General features: G+C 39.4%; 1 protein-coding gene across 4 annotated transcripts in view; it reads right to left on the reverse strand.

Annotated features, from left to right (window-relative positions):
• Nucleotides 1-321: 321 nt before the first annotated feature.
• Nucleotides 322-10948, reverse strand: part of LOC125036911 (eukaryotic translation initiation factor 3 subunit B-like) — an 11735-nt gene continuing 1108 nt past the window's right edge. The window contains exons 2-13 of one of the 4 annotated variants that reach the window (XM_047629862.1): nucleotides 6633-6831; nucleotides 5276-5447; nucleotides 4975-5109; nucleotides 4512-4669; nucleotides 4153-4354; nucleotides 3390-3542; nucleotides 3030-3242; nucleotides 2530-2763; nucleotides 1625-1720; nucleotides 1345-1470; nucleotides 1042-1228; nucleotides 322-878 (exon numbers count right to left, since the gene is read on the reverse strand). In XM_047629862.1, coding sequence (XP_047485818.1) covers nucleotides 781-878; nucleotides 1042-1228; nucleotides 1345-1470; nucleotides 1625-1720; nucleotides 2530-2763; nucleotides 3030-3242; nucleotides 3390-3542; nucleotides 4153-4354; nucleotides 4512-4669; nucleotides 4975-5109; nucleotides 5276-5447; nucleotides 6633-6831 — 1973 coding nt within the window. In that variant the 3' untranslated portion in view covers nucleotides 322-780. Of the gene's footprint in view, nucleotides 879-1035; nucleotides 1229-1344; nucleotides 1471-1624; nucleotides 1721-2529; nucleotides 2764-3029; nucleotides 3243-3389; nucleotides 3543-4152; nucleotides 4355-4511; nucleotides 4670-4974; nucleotides 5110-5275; nucleotides 5448-6632; nucleotides 6832-10948 lie in introns of all 4 variants that reach the window. The other 3 variants (XM_047629860.1, XM_047629863.1, XM_047629861.1) reach the window with 3 other exon arrangements.

Raw genomic sequence — 10948 nt, forward strand, 5'->3', positions numbered from 1 at the left:
CTTCAGCCAAATTTATTTCACAAGTTTGACTAAATGATACTTTAATAAAATTTTGAGGAACTGCTAGAACTACAAAAAAAAAAAAAAAAAAAAAAAAAAAGAAAAAAAAAAGGGTATGGGTCCAAAATTTATGGTACTGTATTGATACTGAAAAAGTTGTTAGCAAAGTGAAACTGTAGCACTTTCATACTGACTGTCTCTCAACACAATTACATTCCATAAACTATCATAAAAATATTTTCCTTTGCTCTATCATTTGCTGCAAGCAATATATTTCATAAACAAGACTTTTCTTTAAAAAGGTTCAAAAGAAATAACATATTAATACAGAATTTAATTACCAAACCTTTCTTTTTCGTAAAAGGAATATGAAATAGTCCACTATAATGTAACAATGTCCCTAAAACGACATGCCAATATGTCCAAAAGGACATCATGACAAGTTTAAACTTTTGAGTAAGATCTATAAACTCTCTCCCTCTCTCTTCTCAAACAGGACTTTTACATGTAACATTAAGCAACTTAACCACTCCTTTTACAAAACTATGTTTATGGTAAAATACAGTTTCAAGAGTCCAATGAAGGTACTCCTGCGCAGGCCACTTAAATCCCGTGAAGCAGTCTTTTCTTTTATTTCCTAGCATTCACTGGTGTGATACCACAGGTATTTGACACAAGTTAGCAACAATTCTCTGTTGCTCCTGTTGCTGAGGTCTTGCAACCACCACCACTTGACGAGGCCAAAACACCAGACAGCCAGAGATAGGAAATTCTTGTGGACTAGTCGTCAACGGGAATTACTTCTTTCTTGATTAAGAACTCAACAATTTCTTCTTCGAAGTCATTTTCATTTGAAGTAAGTGTATCTGTATCTTGACCTTATGAGGGGAAAAAAGAAAAAACAAATAAATACATAAACAATCAATCGTAGTATAATATAAGCATAAAATAGTATCAAGCTAAAGAGGAGACAATTCAAAATATTCCATGACAATGAAGAGTGAACTTCAACACACACAAGGTTTTGGCACTCACACTCACCTCCCCGAAGCCTGAGGCGCTGTTCTTTTTCAGATTCAAACTGCTCGATCATTTTCTTCCTGTATTCTGTAAAGACACTCATCTGTTTCTGTCTCTTTTCTATGATCTCTCTGCTTGCCTTGCTGAAGCGCATCTTGTCTTGCACCTCAAAGCTGGCTGCATATTTCTTCATGTTCTTCCTAATTTCCTGATAAAATTAAATTGGATCATTAGACAAAACTATCCCACTAGAATACATACATAATATAATAAATATAAGATCAATCCCACGTAGCCAAAGAGAAAACATCACTCAAGTCAAACCTTAATATCAGTAGACTGGAGGAGAGATGGTGGCCGAGGTCTCCACAACAGCTGGCAGAACTTCTCAACTGAGTGTCGCTTGAGGCACTTGCCTTGGAATGACCACAGCCAGTATGCATTGTCAACCTATCATAAAAAAGGAAATAAAAATCATAAATTTCAAAAGTGTTAGCTTGTCACTTAAACTCCACTTAAGCTAGAATAAAAGTAAATAACTTATTTTGCAAGAGGCTATCTTTTTCATAGATGATGATGTACAATAATAGAGTATTTCACTGACCTTGTGTCCCCACCAGGAAACACAGGAGGCTACATAACGTCCTGTGGGATCCCACTCAATGTCGGTGGCCATGAAATGTTCAGTACTCATCATGATCTGGAAGTGGACAATAAAAAAAGTTAACAAACTACTTGAATATTCTACATTAAATGTTAACTGATAAAGAGAACAGAAAAATGAGGTAATGGGTAAGAAGGGAAGCAGATATGCAGGAGAAATGCTGAAGATCTGAAATAGATAGGATGATTTAGATGATGGTATTAGAAATCTCTCGGCATCATAGACATCGGTGATTTCTGGCAACTGTCCTGCTGTTTGGAGCGGAAGTCCACTACGCGTAGTGAATTTCCTGCTTGATGTGCTACACATATAGCCATACTGGACAGATCAAGCAGCCTGTTATGACAGCTATACACGTAGCCTGCCAGTAATGGGTTAAAAGAAAGAAAGAAAAAGTTCTGGAAGAGCAAAGTCCTCTGGCAATGCTCATAACTTAAGTATTAAAATAAATACACCATCATTTAAAGAAGAAGTGTCTAGTAGACTCCTCTTTTATGACATATTGCAATGGAAGCAAGTTCAATAACCTTTTCCTAGATCAGTATTCAAATAATTCAGAACCAAAATCACCTACAAACTTACATAAAAAGTTTTTAATACTGGTAATAAAACTTCCTCTTCTTTCAAGGTTATATAGAAGTGGAAACTAATAATAAATAAAGAAATCCAAGCAAACAGGTAATATTAATACAAGTAATGAATAGTGAAAGAGGAAGGGGGAGGAGGAGGAGGAGGAACAGCAATCTGGAAAAAGGCATTACAGATTACACACCTGAAAACACTGAACACTACAGAATAATAGAAAAGGGGAAGGGAGAAGAGGAAATACACAAACATCACCACACCTGGAAATCCTTAGTGTCAACAAACTCCAGGGCTCCACTCATGTTGCGCAGGCCAGCGAGCACCACAAACTGTCCTTGTGGGGACCAGAAGAGATTGTTGCAAGGCCTCTTTTCCAGTCGCTTCAGCTCAGATGGGGCTTGACCCTTATTCACTTGGAAGAACAACACATTCACTGAAGGAGGCTCTCCTGTTATGATGCCAAATTTGTTGTTGACAGGCTCCCATGCAAATGCCTGTAAGCAGAGAGAATATATGATTAAAACATGGATAACTTGGGTGCTTGATTAGGACATATGACTATATTTCTGTAGAGATTCCCGACATATCAATGGATACCTTTATTCAATAACAATTTTTCTTTCTGTAAACGTTCATTTTTTGAAGGTTAAAAAAAAATCATAGTCAATATACCTGTGCATACAAATATTTCCCATAAAACACCAGAAAATGAAAAAATTACAAATTTGGGACAAACTTGTACAAAACCATTAATCTGTACCTGAATGTTCTCCTTGATCTCCAAACTGTCCACAGGGATGCCTTTCTCCCTCATGTGGAAGATTTCAAAGTTGTAGTAGATACCAGAGTACTTGATGTCATTCCTCTCGCGCTTGGCCTTGGCATACCTAGCCACCTTGACACAGAGGTAGTCACCACATTTCTGCCAGACCATCTTACAGTCTGCTACGTTGAACAGGTTCTTCGTACGGATCTGTTTGGGAAGAATGGCATTATCCAAATATGAAGTCTCCTTGATAAAATCATACCACACTATATTTTACTAAATACACACAAAAACCTCAATCTTAATGATATATGAATTAAATGGACCTTAAACTCAATATGACAATTTTCTCACCTCTTCCCTGCTGGGTATGGAGACCAAGGACACCTTTGCAGGGACATCCTTGTCTTCAGCAATCCAGTAAGCCAGAATATTGTCTGTTGGTGACCAGCCAAATTCTTTGATACCTGGCACCTTTATACTCTTCTTGTCTAGTAGCCCAAAGGACTGTGAACCAAAAGAAAATCATTATTATAAGCTTTTTTTTTTTTTTTTTTTGGGGGGGGGGGGGGAGGTAGAAAGGAGAGGTAGAAGGGAGAGGGAGAGGGGAGGGAGGGAGGGAGGGAGAGAGAGAGAGAGAGAGAGAGAGAGAGAGAGAGAGAGAGAGAGAGAGAAGAGAGAGAGAGAGAGAGAGAGAGAGAGAGAGAGAGAGTGAGAGAGGGAGAGAAAGAGAGAGAGAGAGAGAGAGAGAGAGAGAGAGAGAGAGAGAGAGAGAGAGAGAGAGAGAGAGAGAGAGAGAGAGAGAGAGAGAGAAAGAGAGAAAGAGAGAGGGAGAGAAGAGAGAGAGAGAGAGAGAGAGAGAGAGAGAGAGAGAGAGAGAGAGAGAGAGAGAGAGAGAGAGAGAGAGAGAGAGAGAGAGAGAGAAAGAGAGGGAGAGAAAGAGAGAGAGAGAGAGAGAGAGAGAGAGAGAGAGAGAGAGAGAGAGAGAGAGAGAGAGAGAGAGAGAGAGAGAGAGAGAGAGAGAGAGAGAGAGGGAGAGAGAGAGAAATACAACAAATCCTGTAATTACTATATTCCACAATACAATTAAAATAAGAAAATCTCGAGTTAAACTTACAGGAGTCTCGTAAACACTGAGAGCATCTTCAACAACTCTGGCAAAATACTTGTCATCACTTGACCATTTGAATACCGGCCAGACTGGTGGTCTCTCAGCATTGAAAGCTCTCTTCTTCAAACCAGAACGGACATCCCAAATAATGATAGACTGGGGCTCTTCCGCTCTCTGATCAACCACAGGCGAGAAGGTCACAATATACCTGAAAAAAGAAACTCATTACTGAGCAAATGTTTGGACTGCATAATCATTTACTTTCACAAAAAAAAAAAAAAAAAAAAAAAAAAAGTAAATATATATAATTTGTGCGCGAGAGCGCACATGTGCATGCGTGTTTTTATTATATTCGAACGGCTTACTTTTCACATGGTGAGAAGTCGATAAACTGGACACCTGGATGACTGAACTTGGACACCTGCCGGAATTCCTCACCTCCCCAGAGAGCAATACCTTTGCCATGGAACGTGGCAAGGTATGTGCCTCTAGGAGACCATCTGACATAAGTTTCTGTCCACCTCTGTAAGAAAATACAAATTTAATTATTTTTTGTTAACTATTCTTGCCCTTTTAGATTGCAGCACACGGAGTTACCTCAGGAATCTCTTAATTTATGGATGATCAATCATTATCCAATCACTATTCCTCGACCACCCTATTGTTCCATGTCATGACTTGGTGAGAGAACCTAATATAAAATTACATCTAACTTGTTTAATTTACCGTCATTATTGATACAGGAATCCCAAATCCAGACTCAAAGTTTGGCCAAACTAAATGAGGTTAGCAAGGGAAAGGTAAAAGTATAAGACCCAGAGTACTAACCTCCCTCTTTGCAATCTCAACAGGTTCAGGGACAGCGTTGAGGTATATCGCAGTAGTTGTGCCTCCGTCCAGGATGATGGAATACTGATCAAAGCAGTTGTCATCAAGGAGATAGTAGTGCATGTTGCCTAAATCCTGCAAAAGGAAAAAACATCCAAAAATATAAATAAGATAATATTGATAATGGTAACTACAATGATAATAAATTTTGACATACTATGAATCATAACCAATATACAAGTATTCCCAAATAATGCTCTTAAAGATATGGAAAGGAAAATCAAAGCTCAAAACTACCAACCTTGTAAGGCTGTGCAGGAGGAGGAACAAATTCCTCAGGTATGTTATCATACTTATCAAAGTCAGTGAACAAGTTGCACTGGAAAGTGTGCTGCTTGTCCAGCTTGTAGTTGTTGCGTTGGCGGACAGCTTCATCGGCAGAACTACGGTCCTTGAACTCCAGGAATATGTATCTGGAGTAGAATTTTAACAATGATAGATTTATTTATTTTAGGTGAATGCAGAATCTTGTTATAGATTATGATTTAGATATAGGATTTTTAACCCCTTCCTGATGGGTCATGCCATGAGGCATCAAAACAAAAACCGCTTGATCTGTGGATGTACACCATGGCAGTGCACCAAAGCGCTATGAGCCGGTGATTTGGCTTGGTGCACCGAACTCCTGTGCTCAAAGTCGGCACATTGCCATTGATCACCAGAGTGTAGTGTAGTCCCCTCCCCCCCACACCACACCAGGGGTTAAAGTTTTATTATTATTATTATATATATATATATGTTTTTAAAAAGGGGGGGGGGGGGAAGTTACTTGGTGGTTAGCCCAATCACAAACTTTTCTACCCAAATCCTCTTGAAACTTGCTATAACTAGTGATGGAAGGTCTATGATCTTAACTGCATCCCAATAAAGGCACCTGCCTAAATCGCCACACCTTTGGCACAGTGGTAAATAACAACAATGTTCACATATTTTAGTAGGAGAGAGCTTGAACTCGTTACTCACTTGAAAACAAACTATTTTCATCTTGCCAAACTACACTTGGTGGTTTGTTAGATTTTACCTGAACACTGACAGTCACATGAGCAAGTAATGAGCAAGTAACTACTAACAGTTGAATTTAATTTTTCTGAGGAGTATATAAATGCTATGTATACATTCTGTTGCCACATCTGGAAACCCTACACACACACAAAGGAGAAGTGATGCATGGAAACTAACTAACTTCTGATAAACATGCTTACTATCATTTAGCTACAGCATGGGAAAACACCCACTGATCTTTCTCACATAATGTAAAAAATATAAGCCAAAATATGTGGGAGATAGAAAATAAATAAATAAATAAAGCATATGGTACTACTGCAGGAATTTGCTTAGACATAAATGAACACATCCCTGAGTCTGGTGAAGAACAAACAAATGAAAAACACCCACACAAACACAAACTCACCCCCCCCCCCAAAGTTCTTGTAATGAAATTAATTTAAATATAGAATAATCACATTTTCTTACACCTGCATGGAGTCTAATCAAGAGGAATATGCATTTCAAGGCAAGAAAATCAAGGTCTTAGTGACCAAAACCAATGTAAAGATCTAAAACCTCCACAGCACAAACCCATCTTCCAAACAACTTACCCTTTTGTCTTGCCATCTTCGCCTGTGGGATAGAACTCATTGATGAGGGTGCCAAAATCCTTGAAGATCTTGCGAACGACGTTCTTCAGCTTCTCCAAGCGCTCAGCTCCCACACATGGGACACCATCAACAATGATGACTGATTCCACACCATCTGTCTCTTTAGGCTTCTGGCGAAGCAAGTCCCCGAGCAGTTCTGCTTTATTGTGAGAGAGAGAAAATAAAGGTATTACAAATATCAATTAAGGTAGATACACTAATCACTAATCTGTCCCCCACCCCCACCCCAAAGGTGCTTGTCTAGGTTATAAATGTTAAGATACATATTAACAAGTGACTTTCCCATCTATCACTGGGCTCCATACTTGTAGTGCTTTGGTAAAGCCAATATTAAATAATCATTCATATTCTGCCAATATAGAGCTTGAAGACTTCCATGAAAATTTCTTACTAAAGAAAGAACCAATTTCAGATTTATCTTACCAGACTATAAGCTGTGGATGATTACTGTCATTTGCAGAAGTGCTTAACCCTACAATGATGGTACCAGAAATCTCTGGGTCTCACTCATTCTAGTGACTTCTGGCAACCATATGGCCTTTTGGCTTAACTGTATAAAATACCTAATATTTGCAGTATGAAAATGGCAAGTGGCCAGTAATGCAGGATTCCTGGTGCACATGAACAGTTTTGCAATTTGTGCCTAGCTCCTTCAGTATTTCATGTATAATATTCATGATGGCTACAGGTGTGCCCGGCAATAAGAGGTTAAAGTCGTATAATAAAAATAAAAAGATGCATTAAATACAAATCAGGAAAAACAGGTCTTGATAATTACAAAATAACTGTCTTCACAAGTGTGTAGTCATACATGAACTACTTGACAAATTGCAGTACTGAGTTATTCAGTCATATTTGTGTTTATCCATGAAATAAACTTGGTGGTTAAACTCAAGGTATTTGTCAGAGAGCAATGGACAGAGATAAAGGGAAACAAACACTGTCATCTTCTAGAACACAAAAATGGATACAGCCATCTTATAGAGCTTAAGAATACGGTAAATGTTACCGAGAGCGACGCATCCTCTCAGAGACTATGTTCCAAAATCAGATTTTTTGTTTGTTTCCTCTACCCAACGATCTTGGGGGATGCGTGGGGAACCGGGGGTTTTGGGGGGGGGGGGGGAATAATGGATGGCACTGGATGTCAAAAGGAACCTGCAGAAATCGAAGAAAGTGATTTATGAAACGTTAAAAAGTAGTTTTTTCGAAAACCCGAGCCAAATTTGTCCCGAAAAGCACAAAAAACGAAGGAAATCGGCCAGTGAAACTCTACGGACGCCCCGCCATCTTTGAAAGTCTACGGATTAACGCGCCAACTTTCGAAAAACTCCACGGGAATCAAACCCAACGCTCGGTAAAAAAACTACGGGATTTCACATTATCCAGATCCCCTGTGGTAATCGTAAAATGCGTCCTAAACAATTAACCAACCTAACCTTAACCCTGTGGCTTTCATACACTATGATGTATATATTCCCTAGCCAGGGGGCTCTGCCCCCTGGACCCCCGTAGTATTATATGCGCCTAGCCGGGGGGCTACGCCCCCTGGACCCCCTAGTAATATACAAACCTAGCCTAGCCTAGCCTAGCCTAGCCTAGCCTAGCCTAGCCTAGCCTAGCCTAGCCTAGCCTAACCTAGCCTAACCTAACCTAACCTAACCTAGCCTAGCCTAATTATATTCACCTAGCCAGGGGGCTACGCCCCCTGGACCCCCGTAGTACTATATGCGCCTAGCCAGGGGGTTAGGCCCCCTGGACCCCCGTGGCTTTAAGAATATACGATCTATATATTCCCTAGCCCAGGTGCTCTGCCCTCGGAACCGCCCAGGGTAAAACCAAATACCTGTATATTGCGAAAGATCGAACTTTTCTTCGCTTCCGTCTATGGTCCGAGTTCCTTGGTTTGTAATCACTTTTTCGACATTTGGGGCACTTGTTGGGCTCAAATATCAAGCTGAGATAGATGCAGATATCTAATTGTTCTATATATCCACTATACGGCCTTAAAAATGACCCGGAATCGACGCAACACTCTTAAAATGTGACACTTCTCACCGGTGTTTCGGAACTAATGGCGACTGACGAAGTGTCAAATCTCCCGGTGGAAAAACGCACATGCGCACATGGTTATTGTCCAGAATAGTGTAAATAATTACCAAAGCACGCAAAAGAAGTATAATAAAAGTTAAACAATTCATTAAATACACGAATTCGGAAAATCAGACTCTGGTAATTACAAAATAATCGTTTTCACAAGCGCGTAGTAATACATGGACTACTTCGTAGATCGCAATGAGGAGTTACGCGTCACATTTGTTTTGGTCCTGGCAAGGTAAACATGGATGGGGACTTAGCCTCAGAGAGGTGCCCTGCAGAGCCTATTTTTGTCATTTCCCGGGAAATATGAGGCCGCTGCAGATTTAGTTGCATAGATTCCTACTCTATTTTTTATGCTCTACAAGATGGCAATGTCCAATTTGCTCTACCTCCGTGCGTCGCTCTCGGTAACATTAACCAAGAATACTAACCAACACAGGTACAGCTGTAGCAGCCTCCTATTTACCGTGATATATTTACTTTTTTTTTTTTTACAATGATTACATTTCATACTTTGCGTGCGTCAACCAAGGATGGCCATTCAAGTTTCAAGTATGACTAACCGTTGTCAAGACCGTGACAGTGGCTTTGGTGTATTTTCCAAAAATGTCCAGGTGAAACTGAGGAACTGATTCACTTTTGTAAAGAACACGGCTTACTAAATACCATTGAGTATGCAAAGTCTGGGGCAGTCTGCCAAAAGGACAAAGAAAAAAAGAAAAAAAGAAAAAAAAATTCAGATGTCAAGGAAAATAAACAATAGGCATGTAAGATGCCAATTTCAAATATCAATATTCAAGCATACATGGTTTGATAAAAGTCAGACATTGAAATGAATCTGTTTTTCATTAACCTATATGCAAGATATTTTTCTTATGAACTAGTTGCAGACAATTTAGGTTTATCTAAAAAAAAAAAAAAAAAGGTGACTGGGCTAGCTTCTGTTTCTTGGTGTCTGAGAAACACCTATGAAAAATTGGGAGGTATTGATAAATTCGTGGAAACGGACAAAAGTAAATTCAGCAAGTGAAAACATAATGTTGGCCATGCAATAAAGGGGCAATGGGTGTTTGGCGGGGTCTACTGTAAGACAAGACAATTTTTCCCTGTCTCTGTTGCTTCCCTAGATGATGAAACTGTTCTCACCGTAAAAAAAAAAAAGTTGTTTGAGAGAGCCCCCTTTTGTTTAAACACAGCAATTGGGAGGGCAAAGCCCCCTGAAGGGAAAATACAGTGGTTGGGTGGGGTTCCTGGGGGGTAGAGCCCCCAGGTTAGGAAGGAGTTTTGGGTTTTACGGCCCCTAGCTAGGGAAGTTGGGTGATCTTCTGTGAATGATTCTTGGCTCAAGGTTTTAATTTTTCTACTTTTTTCATTTAAATTACAATCTTTGGCTTGGGGTTTTCATTTTTTCCCTTTCTTTGTCATTTAACCCAATGGCGACGGGTCACGCCTATAGGCGTCATAACAATACGCTCGAAATGTGGCAAGCGGCTGTCCGCCCCGAGGCAATGATTCGGCTTGATGTACCGAGTTCACGCTCTCAAAGTCGGCGCGTTGCCGTAGTTCTCCAGAGCGTAGAGTTTCTTTTAGTTTTCTATACCCGTCGCCAATGGGTTAAATAGAAATAAGGAAAATTAAATAAAAATGCATATATTCTTGAGAAAGTAACCAAAGAGATCTAATAACAACAAAAAATGAGAGGAAAGGTAATGAGGAATATGACAAAATAATGAAAATAAATAACTAATTGGAAATTATTTCCAGGTCTGTCAACATAAAAGTGATTATAGAAAACAGACTTACAGAAAATGTATAAAATGGAGCAACAGAAAAAGAGACATTAAAGACTCTGGCTGTGTGAGAATCTTGTGGACTTTCCAAGTGGTGACAAACAGAACCTATTTTCGTCATTTCCCGTTATATTTGAGGCATATATGAGGCCTCTTATCTCCATGCATCACTCTTGGTAACATTAACCTCCTCTTTCTTCAAAATATCGTCATTACATTGTCCTATACATGCCCACAAAGGTATTACGTGTTGCACAACTCATCATAAACTTGAGAAGGCAATACCATAGATGAAGTGTTTTATTTTCAGTCATTCTGCCTGTTTGACAAATTTACCATGTACTATATGGCAGTAGGACACTAAAA

Source organism: Penaeus chinensis, chromosome 22, assembly GCF_019202785.1.
Source record: "Penaeus chinensis breed Huanghai No. 1 chromosome 22, ASM1920278v2, whole genome shotgun sequence".
NCBI lineage: Eukaryota > Metazoa > Arthropoda > Malacostraca > Decapoda > Penaeidae > Penaeus > Penaeus chinensis.